The sequence below is a fragment of the Strix aluco genome, chromosome 1 (genome assembly GCF_031877795.1).
Source record: "Strix aluco isolate bStrAlu1 chromosome 1, bStrAlu1.hap1, whole genome shotgun sequence".
In the NCBI taxonomy this organism is placed as follows: Eukaryota; Metazoa; Chordata; class Aves; order Strigiformes; family Strigidae; genus Strix; species Strix aluco.
Window position 1 is genome coordinate 127473729 of NC_133931.1, and position 25837 is coordinate 127499565.

A 25837-nucleotide genomic window follows, 5' to 3' on the forward strand; every position below is an offset into this window, starting at 1 on the left:
AGGCCAGGTTGGACGGGGCTCTGAGCAACCTGGTCTAGTGGAAGGTGTCCCTGCCCATGGCAGGGGGTTGGAACGAGATGATCTTTAAGGTCCCTTCCAGCCCAAACCATTCTGTGATAATTTCAGACTCCGAGAGGGCTACGGGACTCAGTCAGGGGGCCCTGAACCCCACAGACACATACCGACTGAGGGGACACAAAGGTGAGTGAGGGGAAAGGGACGTCTGGCAGGAGGGGAGCACAAGAAGCCGCTCCCGGCCGCCCCCCCCCCACACACCTGGCGGGGCGCTCCCCCGCCGCCTCCCGGCCCCTTCCCTCAGCGGCGCGCGCCCCTCCGAAGCACCGGCCGCTGGCGGGGCCGCGCCGCGCCCCTCCCGCGCGCTGATTGGCTGGCGGCATCGGCGCTCTGCGGCGCTGCGATTCCGCGGCGCCGTGGCTGCCCGGCTGCCGGGAGAGGGGGGGCGGGGGGCCGGGCCGCCCCCGCCGCGGGGACCCCGGCGCCTCCTCGCCCGACCTGCCGCCTGCCTCGGGGCGCTCCTCCCGCGCGGACCGGGCGGCGGGAGGAGGAGCGGGGAAGACACGGGGGCCTCGTCCTCCTCCTCCGCGTGCGGCGGCGGGCGCAGCATCCTCGAGAGCGGGAGGCCGGGAACAAAGGCTCCGCGCCAGCCCCGGCGGCTCCACCTGCCCCCAGCGGAGATGGCGTCCCTCGGCTTAGGGGGGCTCAACGTCTCCGCCCGCAGGAAGAGCGTCCCGTCTCGCAACGCCGCGGTGGAAAGGCGCAACTTGATCACGGTCTGCAGGTGAGCCGCCGGGCCCGGCCCGGCCCTGCCCCCGCCGGAGGGGGCCGCTCCCCCCGCCGCTGCCCGCGCTGCCTGCGCTGCCTGAGGGGACCGTTCCGCCCCCACCCCACCCGCGCAGGTGACTCGCGGGCCCCGCTCGGCGGGAGCGCGGGCGCCAGCCCCGCCGCCGCCCGCCGCGCTGTCAGGAGGGGAGGCGGGGGGGTGCCGGCCGCCGGGGGAGGCGGGGGGTGGTGCCGGCCGCCGGGGGCACGTAGCGGCGAGAGGGGGCAGCCGCCTCCCCTCCTGACTCAGCTCCTCCGGCGGCGTTCGCCCGAGGAGTGTTCAGGCGGCGGCGGCGGGGGGCAGGGGCGCACCGGGCAGCGCCGGCGGGCGCATCGCGGCGTTCGACGGCCTTTGGCGGGGCGGGGTGGGGCAGGTTTGGTTTCGGCACCTTGACGGCGCTCCTGGGCGAAGGGTGTGTGGCGGAGCAAGGCAGGGCAGGCTGAACTCTCAGCCGTGCTCAACTGAGGTTTGCATCTTCGTGCGAATAGGATGGGTGTCGCGTCGATTTCTCCTAGATGGACGCGATACGGCCGCTTTTAAGGTTGAGAATATATATTGGACGTGAACCGAAACCTAGAACTCTGCTTCCAGTCTGCTGCAAAAGTGGCTAACCGTGTTGTTCTTGCTAACGCACTGCTGCTGCAAGAGCAGTCCCGAGGAGGCTACGTTCAGGGGATATTTTTATCTCCAAAATCTAGATCAGGAGATCTGCAGTACAGGCTAGATCTAGTGTATTCAAATTTTTTTTTAGCATCTTAGTGCTGAGCTTATACAAGCTTAATAATACTTCCTATGGCTTTCCGTGTAAGCGTTTCCACTGCTGTCATTGTTGAATTCATGCAGCATTTCCAAGTGTGCAGTACTGACCCATTACATCATGGCAAACTTTTAAATACATGAACGTGCTGGTAGCAGTAACTCCATTAGTTTGTTTCAATTGCTGAATTTTTAAGTTTTCAGACTAATTTGAACATTATCTGGAGAAGGTCTTCAGCAGATTCATATGAGCTATGATATAATTTTAATTCTCACAAATTTTAATAATGTACCAGGACATCTATTAGATAATTTTGTATGCTCACTACTTAATGCTGTAGCAGTATTTTTAAAGGCAGTTTAGGACATCATAGTCTTCCTTTTTTTTTTTTTTTTTTGATTTTATTGTACATTGTTAATGAGTTTTACAAAGTGTAACTTTATCATCTGGCTACTAAAAAGAACTTGCTTCAATATTCCTTCAAGTCCTAGTATCTGGGTTTCAGAGTAGCATCAATACTATTTTGTCTTTTCCCAGGGTTTTATTCTTACCTCTACTCGTGAAAAATATATGCCACAAAAACATAGAAAAAGAAGGTTTTTATCAAACTTGCTGAAGCAGAACGAATAGAAGAAACAGAAGTTTTCAGTTTCACTGTTGTTACAGAGATACAGATATTGCCAGTCCGTGAGCTTGGGAAAACAACAGTTTTGTCAAGTAATGACATAATTTTGCAGGATATAAACAGCTCTTTTTAGAGGAGTATATTGTATTCTGCAGAGCTTGCTATTTTTTTCTGCCTCTTCATTTGAGAGGAACTCTTCTGCACTCTGTGCTGTTACATTTTATTTTTTGGTTTATTTCATGTCCTTGTTCTGCAGTTGAAATGATATTGTAACACTTTTAAAGATGCTTAGAAATCTGAGGGAATTCAGTCAAATGCATATGAAACAAAGAGCTACTGCAGAGACTACTTGAAATTGACATATTTTAATTATTTTCAGTAAAACAATTTAATTTTGCTGTATCTTCACAAAACCTGAAGTTCCTAGTTTGTGAATACCCTGTAAAATTTGGAAAGGATGATGAGGGAAAAGGATTTGTGTTATTATGATGTGCATACATTTATTTTGATTCTTTTGCCAGTGTAAGAGTGTTTAAAATATTCCTGTGCTTTACTGTATTTATTACATGTTTTCTATTATTGAAAAGTGTTATTTGTTAGGAATAGCTGAATTGGTATCAAAACCAGTAAGATAATAGTCCTTTCCCATCGAAGTCCTATGAGAATGTGAAATATTTCTTGTAAAAATAGGTCCAATGAATTGATTCAATTAAATTTGCATTATATGATTTGCTAGCCAGTGAAGGTGAGAGATCACAAGAAAGATGATATTCTGAATTACCATTTGTTAACAGTCTCTGATTAATTTAATGAACTGCTTTTGTCAAAACTTCAATTTAGCAGATTTTTACTTAATAGTTAAGCCAGCCTTTGGGTTTTTAGTCTTACAGTGATGATACCTAACTCCTCATGTAGATGTGGATAGTTTCTTATATTTGCAGTTTTGGGAGGAACGGTTTGTTTCCACTAAAATACTGAGTGGCACTGTAGCCATGGGAAGTAACGTTGTTACTTAAGTTCCATAAACCATTTGCATGTGAAAATGCATGGTTATGTTTGTGTAACTGCACAGCCATGATTTAAATTGCAGTAATTTTTAGGATTTTTTTGTCTGAATAAGTAAGGTATGTTCTGAGCTCTGTCTCTTTCCCTACCTTTTTTCCCTAAACTTTGATGCTTTCTATTTTCCAGTAAGTGGTGCTGGGTTGTTTACCTGGTTTTAATCTAGTCTTCCCCAAGATTCATAGCTCAAAGATCCATATAGATACAGAACCACCAAAAAAGTAGAGACAGGTATTGGAAGTGAGGGTCATAGCTTAAATACAGAATGTTAATACAGAATTGAACTGTCAGGAAATATGTTTTTTAAATAGTGATTTTGCTAATATGCGTATGAGCTGTTGCAGTGACATTGACCCTTAGCTGAACTATTAGGTTTCATGTCCAAGCAGTGTCCCCCAGTATAAGGGATATTAATTTACAGTCTTGGCGATAATTTTATATTAATAGCTTATGTTCTTTAAAATGGCATTTTAATTATATTTCCCAAATTGCAAGCTAAATAAATTTGACAGAATCCTTCCATTCATTTGAAAACTGAGAGAAGCAGAATCTGACAGTGAAAAGTGACAAATTCATATAGCAGTCACATTTTCTGTCTGTTTGCTTTTTGAGTAGAGGCTTATTACTCTTTTGGGAATAAGCCTGTAGACCTGGGATATATCCACAAAAGGTTTTGCTTTGGTTTGGAGTTACTCAAGAAATTTGTGAGACTTTCTTTTGCATCTTGCAAAACAGTGGAAGAACCTACTCCAAAAAGATTGCTATAAACCTTTCTAATCCAAGAATGTTTCCCTCTTACATAATTCCGAAGGTCTTTTTAAGGTTGGAGAATGCTACTGTTTCTACATCCTTTTTCAGCTCAAGCAAGAATAGATTCGTGACAGAGAAGAATATGTAAGAATTTAAAAACATCAGAGTTGACAAAAGTCGTTTAGAAACACTGATATTGGAATCTCTCCAATGGCAGTTACCATATGAAAAAAACCTAAACAAAACAACAAAACAACCCTACTGTTGCAGGGACACAATGGGAAGTGATTGGATAAAGTACATTTTTTTAAAAGAGTCTTGAAGCAACAGATATTGGAGCTATATTACTCCTCTGCTCCTACAGTCCACAAAAAAGTTCATCTTAGAAAATTTTGTTTTCAAGCCGCTTTACCCACTTTACTTTCTCATGCCCTTTTGTTACACTTTCTCTGTTACCTAGAGTGAGTGTGGTGCTGCTGTAGCAGCCCAGTGGAGAGAAGATAAAGTTGGGAGCAGGAAAGGGAAACAAGAAAGCTGCTCTAACTCCGCCTGCTTGGACATTTTTTTTCTTCATAGCGCTTGTGTACTTTAGACCTGACCTTTTCTTTCTTGACTTTCAGTCCCCAAGTGGTTCCACATAACTGTGCAAGAGCACAGACTTTCTTTTCGGGGCGGAGGGGGAGGGGGCGGGCGTACACTGGAAACAATATATGAGGCATCTTTCATGACTGACTAAAATTGCTTATCCAGTGCTTACAGTGTAAGCTTTTTTCAAAGACATCACTTCACCATGCTTATCACACAGATTGGAAAAAGCATTTAAGATATGTGAATTTCAAACATGCAAAATGCGTTGGTGACTTTTAACTTACGCTTAGAGATACATTTGTGTCTCTGTAGTACTGGAGAAAAAAGAAAAAATAAACACAACACGGAAATATTTGTCTAAGAATTTTTTTTAAATCTCCCCGAGAATACTTGCGGTCAATCAGACTTTGCCTAGTAGCATTGTTACCTTCCTGGTCTGTGGAAATAAGGTGTACATACTCGTACTCACTGTCAGTTCTCCTAAAGGCCAGCTGCAGCCAAGCTTGACATAGCTATAAAGGTTGTTTAGGGTTTTGGTGAAAGTGTAGAGAGGTGGAAATTAATATTTCTATGGAGAGCATGGTGGCAGTAATATGAGAACTTAAAAAGACCACCATTAATGATGATGAGCTGTTAGACTGTCTTTTCTAATCAGCCCCTAGGTATTTCAAAAAATTGTTGTATCCTTAAAAACTAGGAGGTTTTTATTTCCTTCAATTGAATTGCACAATGCTTTAAAAATAAAAAAAGAATGTACTTTTCTGTGATTGTTTTAGAAGTGTATGTGAATTGCTCTTAAGTGTTTTTTCTTGCATACATCTCAGTTTCTGAATATGTATTCCATACAATATTAACCAGTGAACTTTTAAATAGGACACTGAATAGAGGAAAAATAGGCATGGACACATATTATACACTACTTTGTTTTGCAGTTTATGAATGATTATGTCATGATCATGTCTGAGTTTTAAGGTGATACTGCTATATATAGTCCCATACATTACACTGCTAACACACACAGTGTCTCTTCTGTTTGTACCCGTGAGTGTTTATGCTGCACCTTCTCTTTTTCAGACCTTCACGGTGTGGGAGTCGTCATCTTGTTACAGTTAATACTGACTTAATTGTGGCATTGTTAAATGCATTTGTTTTTCAAAATTAAGAAGTTTTTTCATAGATAATTTTACAGCTCTTGGTATAGCTTTGAGGAAACAATACCGTCATTAGGTAGTCAATAGCAATGGTACTGACTAGGTAGACATTTACTGGTGGGCATGCATGTCTCTCACTTACTCAAAATTGGTTAAAAATGTGGAGGAGCTTACAACTGAGTCATAACTTGGCACTGCAGAAACTTCCTCCCCCACCCTTCTCACTCATAATTCCTGTCCTGCCAAAACCACTACAACAATAGAAGCCTACAGGAAGGGTAGGATGGGGAGTCTTTATTCAGAAGTTTACTTAGTATAACATAATTGAGTTGAAACTCTTGAAATATATATATGTCAATTCAGTTTGAGCATAATTAATTTCATTTAGTAAATCAGCATCAGGAGGTTGTGCTGACTCCACTGAGGATGCTGTTAAGTTACTTCTACAATACAGAACATTTGAAAAATAGTACTGCTGGTTTAAGGAGTCTCATTCTTGCCCATGCCTATATAGTATGCTGCTTCTGCAGCTGTGCTGTGGCACTGGTTGTGTTGAGGTGCTGTGTATTTATTATGAATGTATCCATACTTAAGAGGCCCTCCACCCATCCTCTCAAGTGCTGAAAATCTAGATTAGTTCATAGTGAACCCCATAAAAAGTAGAACTGGCACATGTGAGGGAGCAGTGTGCTCAGGTATAGGGTCTGGGACGAGCAGGCAGAGTGAAAACTTCCGAAGCTGGTACTGTTGAAGTTTGGGTGTTGCAAAAACTGTTGCCTCAGGCTCTAATATGGCACCATTAATACAGATAAGGATTGTCAAAAAACCGTAAGAAATTCCTCAAAATAAGTGTTACTTTCAAGGTGGAGGACATACAAAACTTGACTTGAACTGAAAACTGAAGAATAAGGAGCAGAAAGGAAAATAAAAATGGGTTATGATTAAAATGGCCAAGGCAAGAGAAAAATCAATTTTTGTCTTGTTTCTTGAGGTTTAAGCTATCTTCTGAATAAGAATGAAATTGTGTAAGTGCAGGTGTAACTAAACACGGCTAACTGGCTAATTGACTAGTTAGATCTTGTCTGCTTTTTACAGTGGTTTGATTTAGCCTTTACAATTTCAAATGTTAGATCATTTAAATTGATAGCTTTTCTGGCATAATAATGAAGTAGTATAGTGCTGAATAGGGATTGCCCCCATTCACAGCGAAATCAGCCTGTCCAAATTAATGCAGAGAGTTAACAGTGCATAAAAAATCATTGTTTTGTAGTATGTTTGTATTATTCTTGCATTAGGATGACATGACAGTGTTCTCATAATAGGATAAGTTTATACTTCTGATTTTTGGGCATGGATTTTGGGAATAAAAGAAGCATTGATGAAATAAGCAAAAATCACAATGTTTAGGATTACAAAGAGAAATTGATATTGGATGCTTTTGAGTGCTTGTTTTTCTGCAGCTTTATTAAAATAGTTGAGAGAAGAGGAAAATAATTAGAAAATAATTAGCTCACTTCTATGTAAAAAGTGTGGGGATTTTTGTTTTCTTTTTGTTTTTAAGGCTTTATGCCTAAGACCAACAATGGTGATTGTATTTCCAGGCTATTTCTCGATGTGGTATGTGTTTGTGTTGGTCTGACTGAACTTGAAATCATCAAGGTGGTTTTCTGGTTCGTTGCTCACTTGGTTTACACAAACTACTGTCCTGCTATAGAGGACCAATAGCTATCCACATCATTTATGATTGGCCTGTACTTTTGCTCTAGGTTTTCAGTCAAGACTCTGATTGACCGTTCCTGTTTTGAGACTATAGATGATACTTCCCCTGAATTTAATAATTTTGCAGCCATTCTGGAACAGATTCTAAGTCATCGACTGAAAGGTATGTTAATTAACTTCCTTACTGGTGATGTTTTTGCCATGATAATTTGTTTATATGAAACCAGTGTACATCTGTAGAAACTCCTTGATGCTGAATGAAAGTGTTGGCTTTCTTTGTGTTCTGTCCCTTTGCTTTTGCCTTCCTGATTGTTTGCATTACTGTGAAAAAGTGGAGGAAACGGTTTTTGTGAAACATGTTTCCAATGTTCTTGTTGGAAGCCTTCTCGGCTGGTAATTAAGCAAGTGGATGTTGCCATGGTGCTGAGCTTTGTCTGCTTTTCTGCTTTATGATAAGGCTGTGTCCTAAGAGTCTGAGTCTGAAAGACAACTGTAGCATCTTCTGCTTTAACAGAAGCTACAGAGCGTATCTGTGGTGCTGTTCCCTTTTCTTTCTCCCTCCCCTGCTTTTGTTGGCTTCTTTTCCAGATACTGTGTTTAGGTCCTTTGATTCCCATCCCCCCACTGCTCTAGTGAAGCTGGTTTTTGCTACTGGAATGTAATGGACCTGGATTAAATTGCTTTTGAGAAGGGTCAGTTGTTGATTTTCCTCTTGTGTTTGAGTCAGATGTTGTTCTAATTCAAGAAAATGTCTGTTTGCATTTTCTGATTGTTCTAGAGGAAGCTGCTTTGCTAAAACAACAGAGTGTGCCTCAGCAGTAACAGTCTCTAGAAAAGGACTTTGGAAGCTTCTCCTCACTTCTCAGTTCTGTGTACAGTTTCTGAAATTATTGGAGGATTATGAAGGACATCATAATCATCTAAATATAGATGTGTAATATGACAATCTACTCCTTTTCATACTTTTGCTTTTTAATATTCATAACTAAGTTTTGTGAACAATATTGTGTGTAGGCTGACATTTGAGTAGCACAATTGCTACCTGCTGTCATTCTGTCAGAAGGGAAAAAAAAAAAACCACACAGTGGGGTAGAAATATAGTGTTTGTCACATTGTGACAAAGATTATTGGAGTGATTATGGGTACTTAGTGACTTGACACTGTAGGGAAATTGCTCTGTTTTCTTCTTCTCCCCCAGTTCCAGTGATGCTTGAGCAAAAATCATTCTGAATTTTACATATTTTTTTTTTCCCAACGTTATTTTGCTTCACAGTCTATTATTCAGGGCAGGCAGTACAGAGAAGCCTTGACAGGTTGGCAAATGGGTTACAGGCAAATGAAATTTGCAAGTAAAAACTTATTTCAAATAAATAGAGAAAATCAAAAAGCTAAATTGTTGTTTCAGTCTTCCCCTTGTAATTACCAGTATGATTTTCTAAATTTGCAGAGTTAAATAAAAACGCAGAAAAAGGCAGCAACTTGTGCATCGTATTGCAAACAGGGAATATTTTGGTAATAAACTAGGATCATTGCGAGTAATTGGCTTATTCTTTAAAAAATTGAAAGGGAAACTTAGATAATAAATGTAACATGACAATTCACATTTTTTAAGAGTATATATTATACAACACAAGGCTTGAAAGAAATTGCATTTTATTGATGGAAATGACTAATATATTCTGAATGCATACTTCATGTCAGTAGGAGCACACTAAAAGCAGACTGGTGATTGCAGTGGTTTGTATAAAGAGTTTTAAAGCAAGCAGAACATATATGATCTGTTTGCCTATGGTAAGATAAATGGCTTCATTATATCAAAATTGTCAGGATAATCCCATGGCAGTGTATTAAACCAATCATGCAGAGCTGAGAGTTTGAGTATATAGACATTTACTTTCTTAAGCCCATGGCAAGTAACAATTGTTAATCTTGAACTTCCTTCAAGTACTGGGTGAGGAAAGGAGAAATTTTTTTTTTTTTAAGTATTTAATTTGCTTTGTAAAGGACCAAGTTTACTTCTATTACAAAACTCTTACTGGCAGCTGCCTTTTCTGACATCAAATATAATATATTTTTAAGGAGCAAAGCATAGTCTTGATGGCATATAGTGACTGTTCCTGCTTATTGGTTCCGTGTTCAGATAGGATCTAGACAAAACAAAATGGAAGGCAGGATAGCCATTTTAAGGAGAAAAAATGTTCAACTACAGCGATTAGAGTTTTATGCTTTTCCTGAAACCACTGCAATAAGAATTCTGAAATAATAGTTCTCCAAGCCTCATCGTCCTGGCTGTTCTGCTAAAAATGCCAGTTGTAGCAATATGAGCACCATTTTAAAATTGATTTTTGATAGATAACTGACTGATGTAGCCAGCTCTGAATAGCAAAAGGGTCATGAAACAACATTCATAGTGGTTTGGGTGGTTTTGTTGTGGCTTCTTCTTTTCCAAATCATTGAAGAATTCAGTTTGGAAAGTACCTTAGCAAGTCATCCAGTCCAACCTTTTGCTTAAAGCAGGGCTGTCTCAGATTGCTCATGGCATTTTGCAGTCAAGTGTTGAAAATCTCCATGACATTTCTTAAACTCAGTGCAGTTTGCTACAGAATTATTTTTTTTCTCCCCTCACTCTCACTTTGTGTTTACCTTTCCCTGATACTGGCCGTAGTCTTCACCAGATCCTGTGGTGATCCAGATCAGGAAGTCAGACATGCAGAAAACTAGTAACTTTGCCCATGCATGCTCTTCTTTAACCCAGCTGCTCATTTTCTTAAGAGTGGTTTAGATGTGGGCGTTTGCTTAGTAATAAAATGAGATCAGCATAAATATATCAGCTCACACAACAGAGGTCTGTGAATGCTGCTTGAATGCAAGTATCTGTTCATGTGATACAGAAGATGTAGCACATATGGCACCGAAATAGTTCTGAAAAGGTAACATAATATGGCATGGCCAAAAGGCCACGTCTGTACTACCTTACAGTTATATGTACACCAATGTCAGTAAGTAGCAGTCAGGAATAGGCCACTGTTGTTTAGAAAAAGCAGTCTGGCTCACAGTCCATTTTTTAATTGCTCTAAGGAAAAGAGAGAGAGTTTGGGTAAGCTGTATTAACTGCCTTTTCAGGGATTGCAAGTCATTGACTGCCTTCTGCTCTAGAAAGTGGAGAGATACTTGTCCCTGTACTGCGTAATACTGTATGTGTAGTGTAGCTGGTACTCCCTAGAAGTGCTGGATTTGTTGTGAATGCAGAGTGACACCAAATATCGTAATGAGGAGGATATAAAGCATGTGTTCTTCCTGTCATTAAAATAAGGTGTGTGGCATGCCTGCTGGCAAGATATGATACTACTGAACAGGACAATTGGAGATCTTTAAAAGATAGGAGAGAAGGAGTAACAGAAAAAAGCTGAGTGACTCTTTTATTCCTTCTTAGGAATAAGAATTTGCATGGTTTTGTAATATAGCAGAGAGTAAGCGGTATTCTGAGTGGATAGAGAGACAGTGTGTTTGAAAGTCTCTGGACCAAATAAGACCTATAGTCCTGAAAGGGATTTTACAAATTTGTATACAAATTTATGTGTGTTTGATAATCTTTAAAGCAAGCTGGGTCATTTCAGGGGCTGGTTTTTTTCCCAGATAGTTGTTTAGAATTTGTTCCTTTCTTAACTGTTCCATACTGTTAATCTGAACTACAAGATTAAGCTGTATCTTGTAGTTGTCTTGGTGGTTTCTTGTTTTCACTGCTGGCCACAGATTTTTCAGGTATATTTCCTGTAAATGTCCTTTTTATCAGATCAGTTAAGTAAATATAGTTAGTGCAGAAATGGTAGGGGCATCAAAAAGTGTTCAGCAACAGTACGTGGGATTTGATCACAGGTATGTCCTAGCTGATTTAAAACCTGAAGTCAATTCATAGTGATGCATATATTGTCTTTAGTATATCACAGTGTTGTATGGTCTTCTGCCTTTAAATTAGTTTTAACTGAGTTAGTACTGAAGAATGTTAATAACTATTGTAAATTTTTATGGCCATCATCTCAAATATTTCTGAAAACTATTGTCATGTGTATGTATTTATTGACTTACTGTGTTTTCATTGTAATATCCTTTACAGAAAAATGTGTTTATATCCAAACTGCTAGCCAGTACACATGCTTAAAAATAGTTTTGGTATATAAATTGTCACTGACAACCTATGTAGTGCATCTTGCTTGTGACTTCTGTAATTTTTGCATGTCATACCTACTGTGAGCATACTTGTCATCTATACGCTTACTTGCATTTACCACCATAATGACACAAACCAGTATGCTATACTGTGCTATTTTGACACTTTAACAACTTTGTGTGCCTTTTTTCCTGTATGTACATTTAGAAGGTATTATAAACACATCAAAAACTTCTGCTAGAGTTGCCCATGGAAGCTGCTTGTCTCTGTCTGATCTATGTTATTCCTAGTTTTTAGTGACTCTGGAGTTTGCTTTTAGAAAACTTACTATGAGTAGTAAGCTTCTAGGGTGATCAGTGCTGCTTCAGTGGAAAGACAAATGTTGTAATTTTCTTCCTTTCCTCATGCTAAAAATGTTCTAGTTTCATGCATCATCAATAGCCTGGTAGTAGTAATGGTAAATGGCTGTACTAGTGATGTCACTGGTAAATGTTCAGTTTTTCCACTTCATAGTAAGATGAATTATTAAATAGTTTATTTCAGAAGCAGTGAAAGACTTTTCTTATATCTGCAGTGCACAATTTATCTCTTCTGATATCGTTAGATAAAAATATATATGAAAAAAATATATATTAATATCTTTTTTGTTAATCAAAATTCCCTGAATTCTAATAATTCAGGCATGAACAGTGGTTACAAAGGGAAAGGGTATGAATTACGTTTGCAGAAGACAATTTGCGCTAGTAGGTCTAGGTCACAGGTGAGGAAGCAGGATTCTTTGAGTGAGATACAGTTTGTAATGCTGCTTATCCTGAAAGAAATAAGTCTGCTGGACAAAATAGTTACGGTAATGGAGATATAGTGGGGGTGGAAAAGGTAGGTTAAGGAAATAAGAGCTGAAGGCACTACTGTCATGAAAAAGACAAAGTCTAAGCATATAGCTGTGGTGGCACTTTATTTGGTGCAATAATGCTATTAGCAGAATAGCTTCTATTACTAGATTTAATATTTATACACACATAGTGACCCTATTACTGCTTTTGGCTAAAAAAAAATATAGGACTCCTGTGTAACTTGCGGTTTAGCTCATTCTCCTTTGTCCTGTATGGAGCAAAACCTTAAATGAATTTATAACTGTCTGGAGCAGTGGGTTTATGAACTACCGTAATTTTTTAATTTTTAATGACCTGTTCTGTAGCCCCAAAATAAAAAAAGTAGGTATCACAGAAATTCCTCAAAGGACTAGCATGCCACTTTATTGCCAACAAGTTGCATTAAAACTGATTTTTTTTCAGGATAGAAAAATTTGCTGTGAACTATATAATACAGAGAAATCTGGAGAAAAGCTGCCTGTACCTTAGAGCATCCTAGTCGTTAATACTTTGCAACTGTGGAACTTTGTAGGTATGAAATTGGACTGTGATTGAGTAGATATCAAACTGTTTAATGTCTTATTTGTGAAGAATTTCTTGGGCATGAAGAAAGATCTGCAACAACTAGCGTTTGTATCTAACTGAAGCAGAAATGGGTTGATACAAATAGGTGTGTAGCAGTGTTCAAAAATATGGTGAAATAGTTTTCACAATATTGTTTCTGTTTGCAGTTCTGTACACAAGAATTGAATTAATTTGAAAGATGTTTAATATTAAACATGCAGCATCCATGTTTGCCTAACAATTTTGTTTGGCTGACAAAAACAATAACATCATTCCTGTTGGAGTAGTTGTCAGCTTATCTGTCTTCTGATGACATATAAACTTCATGGCAAAGACCACATATTCTTTGTTCTTTGGCCCTTACTCTTTCCTTAAGAAGTATAAATTGTATACTAAAATTAGCTTTCAAGTTTATTAGGACCCTTTAAAATATAGATACGAGTTTGAAATCATAGAATCATAGAACAGCCCAGGCTTGAAAGGACCTCAAAAGATCATCTGGTCCAACATCTTGTGGGAAAGGAGCCTAGATGAGATTATCTAGCACCCTGTCCTATTGCATCTTGAAAACCGCTGGTGATGGGGACTCTGCCACATCCCTGGGGAGGTTGCTCCAGTGAATGATTGTTCTTACTGTAAAAAAATTCCTTTCTTATGTTGAGATGAAACTTCTCGCAGTGCAACTCGTACCTGTTGCCCTTTGTCTTCTCTGTGTGACTCCTTGTGAAGAGAGAGCCTCCATCTTTGTAGCTGCCCTTTAAGTACTGGAATACTGTGATAAGTTCCCTTCTCAGCCTTCTCTTCCCTAGGGAGGAAAGACTCAATGCCTTCAGTCTTTCCTCATGGGGCAGGTTCTGCAGCCCTTTGAAGATCTTTGTGACCCTCCTTTGGTCCCTCTCCAATCTGTCTGTGTCCTTCTTGAATTGTGGGGACCAGAACTGGACACAGTACTCCAAGGCACAGCCTGACAAATGCTGGGTAGTGGGAACTATTTCATTCTTTGTTCTTGAGAGTTCTTGTGGCTGTGTACATTGAGTGCATTGAGGGCCAAATAGAATTTCATACAGTGAAAGCTTTTAAAACTGTAGGAAATACAGCTTAATATCTTATTTAGTAGTTCTTAAAATACATTCTCAGTATTCTCAGACAGTCTTTTCCAACATTTTTCTGTGCATAGAATGACTAAGGAAGTTTTTCTTCAGACGGTGTTAATTGCTAGAGTGGGGCAAGGTTTAAAGCTGTAGGGAGAAAATAACGAAATATAGAAGTCCTTGGGTCACAAAAGGTCTTGAGCTGGCTATGTGTTTTCAAGTGAAGACAATTCCTACTGAAGTCTGAAACCCATCATACTCTTCTCTCAGAGCTGGCTGCGAGATGAGAGCCCACTGTTATGTCAGAGTGTATTGTAATTATGGCCAGCTTGCTTTGTTGATCAGTGTAAGCCAAGTAAGTGCTGTGTGCTGGTATGTGTTTATGTTATAAAGGTATTTTTGTGTTTAAATTACATGTGTTTTTCAGGTATCTATTGGTAAAAGGAATTACTTTGAATTAGTGACTTCAGAAAACAATATGGAGTAAAACTGTCAGTTTTTTGCAGAATATATTCTGTCCTTAAGATAGTTTGAAAAAGCCACAAAAGTTATTGTATGATATGCTTGCCTTTATTAGTTGGCAGTGGAATTTGTGACACAAAGTCATCTTCACACTTAAGTTGCATTTAACTTTGCAGGTGTAATCCCCAGGGCAAAAATGTTTATGGTATGGTAAAGAATATGAAAAATAACTGTAGCTTTCATGTTGTTAAGATGCCATTGAATTCTTGTTGCTGTCCACTTGGCATTTCAAGAAAAATAGTGAGTGTGTAAGAGCACTTACCTCACAGATATTCTTTTATTTTAGTCCTTAGAGCTGAGAAGATCTGAATCTACAGCAACTGAAGCACCTTGGGATTTTGTTTTTCCTTTGGCATATTGAGTAGTATATATTAATTCTTCCTGCTTTTTTTTTTTTGGTCTTTTACCAAGCTTTGAATTTAATAAATAAATCCATATGGTAAGTAACCAGGTGGGCCACAAAGTCAAGTTACATGTACCCTAAGGGAAAAAAACCCACCACTTGAATTTCTTAAGATCATAGGGGACAGATCTTTGACACTACTCTGGCTATGCTTGGAGCTAAGATAAGTCATGCTAAATAAAAATATCCTTGTCATCATATTTTGGCATTTTATTTTCAGTATATATGATTTGTAGTATCAGTCTAATATATTCTTTCTTGAAATAAGAGCTTTCTAACAGCAAAAGAATTAATGCCTTTCTGATAGATTAGTAATGCTTCAGAAGCGCAACTCAAGACTTAAAATAAAATTAGCTTAACAATAAGATCTCATTTTATATGGACAACAGGTTTTGCACATGTGTAATAATGGCAGTCACCAGAGGGCAATGTTCATTTTACTTTTTACATACCTGTTGACAGTTGTGTGCCGTTCAGTCTGAAAAATGGGCCTGAACTGTTGCATCTGTGATGTTTATTTAGTGTGAAGTAGTTGTAAGTAGTATGTAATTTTTTGCCTTTTGTTTTTGAACTGCAATACATTCCAAGGTGGAAGAAAACATGAAGGATTTTGGTTAAAGCTGCAGAAGAGCTATTGATTTGCTCAATGAATTTTGGTCAACTTTCCAAGGAATGTTCTGGGTATACTCAAAATAAGTTGTGACTACAAAGCTTTTTTGAATATACCTCAATTTCTCCTTCAATAAAAGCACATTTTGAAAAATTCCAATCTGCTTCTAAAATAAAGATAGCATACCACAGCAAGCAGTGGTCTTTTATATATAGACATATAGCTATTTTTTTTTAATATACGTAAAAACCTTATTTTTTCAAAGAACAAAATTCTCTTTACTTGACTGTATTAATGAAACATGTGGTAGTACTACCTAAAGCAAATAACTGAAATACTTCTTGCATCATATTTTTAAGTCACAGTGTGTGCTCTATTGTGATTTAAGAGTCCTGTGAAGAACTCTTGAGTATTATTATAGCATACTAACAAGGAAAAAAACAACAGAGTACGCATATGTACACAAAAGCCTCAAACTTCTCTTTGTGCATTGGTTTTGAACTAAGGTGAGAAGCATAATGCAAGGATTTTTTTTATACTTGTGAGCCAGTTTTTGGTAGGAATTCATGGACTTGCTACTATAAAATCCTGTCAGTGCAGGCAACCTATAGGGAAGTATTTTAATTCTGTTTATGTCCAATAAGCAGAGAGGGGAGGTTCATAAACCTTTTATATATCTTGTATTTTGATTTAAGGTCAGATCACCTGGTTCGGCTATGAAAGTCCTCGTAGTTTCTGGGACTACATTCGAGTAGCTTGCCGAAAAGTCTCTCACAATTGCATCTGCAGTATTGAGAACATGGAGAATGTCGGTTCTTCTAGAGCTAAGGTAGGGCGGAAAAAAAAGTCAAACTGGCTTTATTACCCTGTTTCTTCTGTTTAAAATATACCTCACATTTCTGTACCCAGAAGAAAAGCTTGATGCACAAAATTTTTTTATTGTTTGAAATAATTTTTTTATATGCACAAAAGTAAATACTTACTTTACAAAACCCTTTTAAATCTGAATGTTTACTTTTAAATTTGTTATTCAGTAGAATAAATCTCAAATTCTCTATTTAGTGAGTGCGTTGTATTATAAAATGATTGCCTTCACATTTTCAAACTTATATGACTTTATGAAAATGTAGTATGTTGAGCAAAATTAAATTCATGCAGGCATGCCTTACAAATATTATTTTAAAATTGTAGAAATGTGGTATTTTTTTCGCCTAGGCTGAATATCATTTTATTTTGTAGGTAATTTATGCACTAATAGAAAAGGTGTGATCCACTCTTGAGTTTGTTGGTGTGATTGTACAGGAAGACTTTAATAGATTTGTTTGCTAATAAAGATCCATCATTTTGAAGGATCTATATAGAAATGACATCACAATTTCTGATTGTAGGTACAATGGAAACATTAAGGAAGTAACAATTTAATGTGTTTCATATGCTTATGACCTGAATAAGAATAAACTTTAGACTGACCTATCATTAGAACTTAATAGTGTGAGACAGTATAGACCAACATCTTTAAAAAAATAAAACAAACCAAAAAACCCCCACAAAACTAAACCAAAACTGTAGACAGAGATTACAAGTTATTTTTTCTAGATTGGAATGCTTTTCTATAGTGTTTATTTCTGTGTAAATCAGCCTTGACTGATAAGAGAACCATCTGACTTGAAAGTAAAGTAGTATAAAACAATACACAAATCAATGTTCTGAATTATTTTTATTCCTAGATGAACTAGAATCAGTTGTTTGAACAAGTATCCAAACTGTGTTCCGAGACTATTTTAAAAGTGCTGTAGTTCCAGACTTTTTTTATACTCTGGATTATTCACAGTTGGTGTCATTGGTGAGGTGGAGATATTTAGCTTCTTATATACAAACATTTTTTTAGGCTTTTTTCAGGGACGTGACTGTGGTTAATACAATTTAAATTACATGTATTTACACAACCACAGTTTTCTTCAATAAAAGATGATGCTTACTCCAAGCAGCACCATGAATTGAGGAGATCTTTGAGCAGCCATTCTGGTGATCCATAGTATTGCAGAACAGCTTATTTGCTGTGTTTACTGTTACTCCTTTCTTCTTTTGTATAGACTCGGTTTTAAATTTTATATAGTAAATGTATCTGTAATTTTCATGAAAGGTTTTTGCCATAGAATCCTAAGTGTTTCAAAGTTATTGACTGGTTTTCCTATCCAGAATATAACATGCTCTTACTGGCACTCGATGTGCTGGAGTAGTAGACTGAAGATTTAAGTCATGCAGCTTTTCTTCTTGCTTATGTTGAGATCTGGAAATTCAGATAATTTGGAGAACTTATTTCCAAATATGTGGGGAGATTAATATTCTAGAATCTGATGACTGTATTGCTTATATCTAAAGTTTATTTTAAATTTCTGAATCCTGAGATTTTAATAGATATGAATATTTAAATTCAGTAGATAAAAAGATGCAAAGCTATTTTCTGAAATACTCTTATAAATAAATGAAAATTTTTGTTTACTCTGTGGAAAACTATATGCCAAATAGTAAACAGAGAAGATAATTTGTGCAGTGAGTATGGAGAGCAGTGTTGAATTTTTAAAAGTGTGTGTGGGAGCATTTTGGATGTCCATATCTGAAACGGTTGGAGGCATGTCGACACAAATACCAGTGGTATGCATCAGTTTTGCTGGTGGTCCAAGTGGGTGTCTGCTTCAGCCTGGAAACTGTTAGTAAGGGTTGGCCAGTGCTAGTTAGCCCTGCTTTCACAGGAACTGTGTAGGCTTTAGTTGTTAGCTAAGCAGCATCAGGGTTTGACTGTTTCACTTACGCTCTAAATAACTGCAATATGAAGGCAGCTATCCAGATAAACATTCTTTTAATTTTAGTGCACGCTATGTTAAAAACTGCCTTATGAAAGCAGTTCTTTTTTGTTGTTGTTATTTAGCATCTGCCTATCTTAAGTTTAATTTTATCTAGGTCTATATAAATTAGAAGTAGGATTATAATCTACACAGGTCGTTTTGGTAGAATGTCTGTAGTGATATTCAGCTAGATGTCAATAAGCACCAAATATATTAAGCAGAAAGACTCTTACTAATATAACTGTTTGTAAGTTTATAGGCGTTACAAGAAGTGTTCCTGGTGTTCCTAAACTGCCAATTGTGACTATGGCACCCATTTGAAATGTCTGTTTCTTGTAAACTACAATCCTGTGCACTAGACCTGTAAACAAAGTGCAACATACATTCCTAATGGAATAGAAGCTATTGATGTTGTTTATAGAACTGTTTGAATGAAGTTTTGCTTTTGGATTACAAGTTTTAGGCCTCTTAGATTTAGATTTGCACCTTCTATAATGATGTCCTTACTGAGGGGAAAAAATAATTTATGCAAATTACATAATATGTCACGTGAGTTATAAATTTTTTTTTTATTGATCTCACAAATATTTGAATGAACACAGAGAATTAGTTCTTACTTAAATCACCTTGAGGGTAGGTTACTGCTGTTTTACAGTGAAACTGACTGGATGCTTCCAATACCATTGTCTTTAAAATGAAAAGCTTTCTGCCCTGATCTGCTACCACTTATGTATATGAGATTTTCAAAAGTATATAATTAAAGAAAAAAAATTTTTTCTTTTTTAATTTTGGAGAACTTTATTTCACAATAAAGTTTATTTGTAGGAATGCATTTTCTGTTTTCATTATTACTGTAATGAAGTACATCTTAGCAACATTTTCTGTTTAGTGGTAATTTTGTTAATCAGTTCATTTCACCCAGATAAATCAACTGTATTAATTTTCAGATGTAAAATTAAGTGTTTCATTCTATACTACTTAAATATTTGATATCTGTTTCTTGCAGGGTCGAGCCTGGATCAGAGTAGCGCTTATGGAAAAGCATTTGTCTGAATATATTTCCACAGCTCTGAGAGACTTCAAAACAACCAGGTCTCTAAGACTTTCATTTTTGCAATATCTTAGCAAATGTTGCTTATGTGAGGGACTCTAGGTTTGGAAGTGAATGTTCCACTTGATTTGTATAGGTAAGGATGTCCCTAATAAAGGGACTGTAACCTAGTAAAAGATATCTGGAGTTGGTATCAACTGATTAGATTTTAGCATGGATAAAACTGCAAAATTGAAAATCCCTTTGTGTTTTAAAAATGTGGAAATAATTCTGGAATTCTTGAAAGGTCAAAAGAGAAGAAAAACTCTCTAAAGAAGGAACTAATTCTGAAATTGTAGCTTGATAAGGGTAGAAGATGTAATCTTCCTTTCAAAATTAGGTATGGTTGACAGAAAGCCCTAGAGACTCAGTAAAAAATAATTTTTATAGGAACTTTTCTTGAAGAGAAAACGAAGAGAATTCCAGGAACCTTTTGAGAAATACAGAAGAACAGAATTAGTGATCAGGCATAGCTAGAATTCTTGATGTAATATGAAAAATGTGTAACAGATTTTTTTTGTACCTTCTAATGGTAAAAGCTGGTATAGACAAGAATATGCTTTGTGCAATATGCTTGGCAGTTTTGGACTGGTTCTAGATAATGTGATTGTTATATGATGTTTTCTCCTGTAACAACTGTGTCTTGTAGATATATCATGAAGTCATCTAAATATGAGTGAGTCTGTAATATGTTGTGGTACATTATGTTGAATTCTAAAAGTTTTAGACGTACTGAATGGACTGTTTAAGAACTTCCTCTGTAAGGACTTCTGTTCGTTTAGAATATTATTTCTGTTTGTAATACTATTTGTCCACAGATCACTATATATTTTGCCAATATTAAGGTGACTTTGAAACACAACTAGGTAAACATCCCATTTTACTGAAATTTTCCAGACCTGTCATCTTTATTTTACCCAGATTTGCTTGCATTTACAGTAGACAAGAAGCTCATAGAACAAAGATTTCTGCAAAAGATTTACTCATGTTGACTCCAAATGAAAAGTCACTTGAGTTTTTGAGGGGGAGATGAGGAGGAAGAGGAGGGTCACAAACTATGTAGTTAAGTAGTATATTCTTTGTCCTTGTTTGGTAGTGCGGTTTGTTTACTAGTGGATAACAGTGGTATTATTTTATTAGCAGTTTCAAATTAATTTCTTTGAACATGTTAATGTTTCATATATTTGAATGTTCTTTCAGTGGTATAGCTTTTGGAAACAAGCCCTCTTGCATTCCAAACATAGTAAGTGCAAAGTTTGTTTTGAAGTAATATTTTAAATACATGTAATGGAAATAAAAGTTACAGTTTCAGGTCTTGGTAGTGTGGATTTCAAATCCACTGTCAATAGTGGACAGACGCTTTTCCTGTGTGGGATATTGGATACCTAATAAGTGGTCTGATTGTTTTAGTGATGTTTTGCACCATCTATTTAGTATTTTAAATTATGTATTGTGCTATATGTATATTCAATAATTATTTATGTAAACTGTAAATATCATGTTACATGTGTGTATGTAGAATATGAGCTTCATCAATCATACTGCTAGCTCTTTTTAAACCTTGCTGTTGTGTTTAGGTGCCTGATCTTAGGGCTAGTCCTTTAATGAAGTGGCACATTATTAGTGCTGGATCTGCACATTACACTTGGAAGGGGGTTGGATTCAGCACGGTCACACAATTATTTTTCTAACAAATTGGTCAGCACAGACTCTTAACTTAAAGTAGACTGTTCTGTTGTGACATGTCAGCTGCATAGTGCTGAAAGAAGATTTGAGAGTTTCCAAGGGGACTGTTGTTTTGGCTGGGTAACTGTAGTTGGTTTAAGAAACATTGCTGCTGTCAGGCTAACATCTGTGTCTCACCGTTACAAGTATGCCCTGTCTTTTTTGTGTGATTACTTCCTAGATACCATTTTACAAGATAAACTGAACACGGTACAGATTGGTACCTGGCAGTGATTTTACAGATGCCAGTGAAATGGTTTGTAATCAGCTTGTACTGGGATCATTGCTGTTAGCTCACAAATAATAGTAACTGTACTGAATCAGACTGTAAAGTCCATCTAGCTCAGTATTCTGTCCCAACCAGTGGTCAGTTTAGCCTCCTGGTGCCCTTCCTGAAGTACCAGGGTAGAGAGATGAGTCTGTACCTCATAGCCTCAGTGTCAGGACTATAATCTCTGTCTTCCCAGAGGAAGTTTTCCAGATTTATTGCTTCCACTGAGAACATCCAAGGTCTTGGACAACTCGATTCCTTACAGCAAATGGATGTCTGTTATGAAACTGCAAAACTTCTGACAGTGTGCATTATAACACAGTTCAATCTTTGGAGCTGTGCCCCAAAATGTGTCTTTTCTGGATGTTCTCCATGCAGACAACTCGAGCTCTCACTGAGCCATCCCAATGCTTTCATGCAGTTCTTAAAACAGATGGAGCTTTTGGCAGGGCAGTGTTGCTGGTATTTGTATGAAGGATAGGTTGCATTCAATAACCTGGCACATTCTTACAATCGTACCTTGCTAGAATGTATGGGTGGACTGTGCATATCGGTTTCTGGTAAGTGACCTTTCAACCTTGCCTTTGGTACTGAACAGCTCTTGGTTTCTCTCTTTCCATGTGTAATGCTCAGGTGAATTCTAGTCACCTTTCTGCCTCTGCTGCTGCCAAGACTCCTTTAACACAGAAATTAAAGTTCTGTGCTACTTTACTGAACAGACCAAATGCCTTTTTTACAAGGCCAGGCATTGCAATGATGGGACCTATTTGCCTGCCCTGTGCATGGAGCGTTTCTGTCTGGAAATAGCTTCTGTGGTAGCTGGGAGGAGAAAATTAGAATACATGGGAGAGAGTGGGGAGGCAGTGAGGGAATACAGATTTTAAAATTGGTGCTTTATTGGTCACTGTTCTCAAGCAGCCTTCACAAGTTTGCATATACTGGGGTATGTGAAGTGTATTTTGAGATCAAGGCATGGAATTTTAAAACTTTGGCCAGTAGGTGTTTTACAATAAAAAATGGTGTTAAGAAAACACTCCTCCTCCAAATAATGAAAAGTCTCACAATAACTGAATGCAGCATGTAGCTTCCCAGCATGCAGTATTTTAAGAAAAAGTATGCTACCTGGAAAATAGTTGATTTGTGAAAATATTTTTTTAAAAATAATAAACTACTAAGAGTGAAGGATGAATGTTGAACTTTAAAAGAGCCTGCAAGTACAAGTGTGAGACAGAACTTTTTTTCATACAATGGAATAATTATTTTTTTTTACGTACGTGACACAAATTCTTCCTTTCATCAGTAAAGTATAAGATATCTTCATCATTTTCTTTGCATTTTGTCCATCATGTTCTACTATTTCTTAGGGCTAATATTGTAGATTCTTTTTGCTTCTGTCTCAATTTCCATGTGCTCTAAGATTGTGGTGTTTTGTGCTGTGCAGTGTATTGGTTTGCTCTATTTAAAATGAAATATGAATGCCCCTGGGGTTTACATGAGTTATTTTTATTTAAACTGGATTTCTTCCATTTTCTGTTAACTATGAAAAACGTTATTATTATTTGAGAGAAAATGGTATTAACTGAACTAATTCCTTTTTTATCGAAGGAGATTTTATGAGGATGGAGCAATTGTTCTTGGTGAAGAAGCAAATATGCTTGCTGGTATGCTGTTGGGACTCAATGCAATTGATTTCAGGTATTGTATTTGCATGCTTCATAACAAAATGATCAGGGAAAGTACTTATAAATTGATGCATTATGGAAAAAATTGTTAGATTCCCTTGATAGTTTGAGAGACAAAACTTGGGGGGTGGGGGAAGGAGGGGGAGGGAAAGAGAGATCTTGGATGGCTATTCTAGGTAAGAACAAAGTTATACCATACTTTATATAGCTGCATGATTACACAGTATTTCTTCCAGGTATCAAAATCCTGAAAGCAATCAGAAATATAATTGCAGAAGATATATCAAACCTATTAAGTGAAGCTTACAGACAACTAAATCTTGTTATTTTTAAACTGTAAGGAAAACTGTGTGATTAAGTACGTGGTTATACCCTGGTACTCAGTGACAGCATTGTAACTGCATATGTAGAAGGTGTAGGTATCTTTAACTTTAGCGCTTCTAGATTTTAAAAGCTTAACCTACAAATGACTGTTTAATTTGTAAAGTATCATCAGATTACATGAATTTACCTTTGCAATTTCAAGATAGACTTTTGTGTGCTTTGTTATACAATTAATACTGTGTTTTGGGGTAATGAAGGTGGAAGCACATGCTAGAGAATATAAAAAACATCCTAGTATGTATATATGAATATATATCTATATAAAAAACATCAGCAAGGTATGAAGGCTTGTGCCTATGAAAAGATCAAGCCTGGTTGGTGCAAGGCCCTGTTAATATGCCTGGTTGGACCCACTTAGCCTCATACAGAGCCACTGGGAAAGGGTTTTGTAATACAGCATAGGGAAAAGGAGAGTGATGATGATTTTCTACAGTCTCCTGGCAGTACACTGTTAATATTTACCCTGCAGCAGCATTAATGTTTGTCACAAACCAGTTTAGGAGATAAACTGGCAGAAAACAGCATATAGTCTCATTGGATACACTGAGTGATTGTTGCCAAAAGGCCTTTGGAGATCTACTCCTGCTTATGTACCCTTATACCAATTTTGAGGTTTGTTGGACCCATCTGTGAGCCAGCTTAGCTTGTTAAAGAGTAAAAAAACATACCCAGTAGGAAGACAAGATAGTTCTTTTGTTGTTAGCTAGTTTGATTCACAAAAGCGTTCTGTTAGTGGCAGAGATGATGGGACCATAAGGCTTAGAGAAGAGAAGGAGTAAAAAGGATTGAGTAATGTCTTCCCTTTCTGGGGGCAGTGAGCATTTAGTTCAGCTGCTTGTGGAACTGCAGCTGGATGCTAAAGGGGAAAAAAACCTAAAAATTCTTGTTGTCATGGCTGAACTAGCTCATCATGGAGTCAGATAAGTGCCAATACCACTGTAAGAGGGGAAGGGGAATGTCTAGTTGGGACTTAAATAAATTAAAAAAGAAAGAAAGAAAAAATGTGGAGGGAGAGGTTGAAAATGCAGAATAGCTCCTTTTGCCAGCATTTAGTCATTAGGTTGGCTTAACTGCATCCTCAACATATGTTCTGGGGGAACAGAAGCGTGCTGCAGGATAAGAGAGCTAGCCTCGTGTACAGCAAATTCAAATCTTACCAGATTTTATTAAACTTTACACTATGTGAAATTAAACTGCTTCTGTATTAGCACTATACTTGGAAGGACTATAGTTATACATGAATAAGAAGCATAACAAGAGTAGGTCTGCAGTATGTAAATCCTGTTGTAAATGATCATCAATTGACTGTGTGTCTCCCATAAGTCTCCGTGGTACATACTACTGGTACGTGAGTTTAGTTGTATGCTGCTTGTTCTTCCCTTGTCCTCTGATATGTAATATAAGCATATTTATAGGTATCTGTTAATAGTGTTCAGAGTAATGATTGGTTCTCGTTGGAGACACTTTAAGTTTTTGTCAGTGCAGCTTTTAAGAGCCTAGAAATTTTCTGGGCAAAATAGGAAGATAGTGCTACAGGAGCATTTTTATTGTGCCACATATAATTCATAGTACTGTGGTTTGAATGGCTGAGAAGCTGTAGCCATTCTTTGCATGTCATATTTGAGATCTCTTTTTTTCAGTTCAAACAGCCTCTTATAAATGTTGACTGGCTTATCTATGTGGAACTGTAAATAAGGCTTTGGGGTGGAGATGGGGGAACCCAGGTGAGAACAGAATCTAATTTATTCTTTCTTTCCCCCTTATAGCAATATGGAATTATGTATCTACTTAAGATAATTGTGGTTTTGCAGGGGTGGTCTTTGTTGGTTTCTTTCTTTTTCTTTTCTTAGGGAAAAAAAAACATTTCAGATGTACTTCCCAAATACCACTTAGGTGACTGCATTGTCAAAAATGGCACTTTGCAATTAAGTTAGCAAAATCTGTGTTTTTTGATGACAGATAGGAGGAGTGAGGAATATGAGCCTTGTGGAAGAATAATTAATTTTGTCACTTCTATGATAATTAAACATGATTCAACTACAATCTTTTGTATCCAGTACAAAAAGAATACAGTGTAGACGAGAGCTTTATAAAGCTACAGCCATTTAAGAACATG

At 37.7% G+C, this 25837-nt stretch overlaps 1 protein-coding gene across 2 annotated transcripts in view; it reads left to right on the forward strand.

The window, feature by feature from the left end:
* The first annotated feature begins 474 nt into the window (after positions 1–474).
* The window catches only part of RUNDC3B (RUN domain containing 3B), a 62510-nt gene continuing 37147 nt past the window's right edge, over positions 475–25837 (forward strand). The window contains exons 1-5 of one of the 2 annotated variants that reach the window (XM_074835024.1): positions 475–799; positions 7541–7656; positions 16419–16552; positions 19576–19661; positions 23261–23350. In XM_074835024.1, coding sequence (XP_074691125.1) covers positions 696–799; positions 7541–7656; positions 16419–16552; positions 19576–19661; positions 23261–23350 — 530 coding nt within the window. In that variant the 5' untranslated portion in view covers positions 475–695. The remainder of the gene's footprint in view (positions 800–7540; positions 7657–16418; positions 16553–19575; positions 19662–23260; positions 23351–25837) is intronic. The other variant, XM_074835019.1, reaches the window with a different exon arrangement.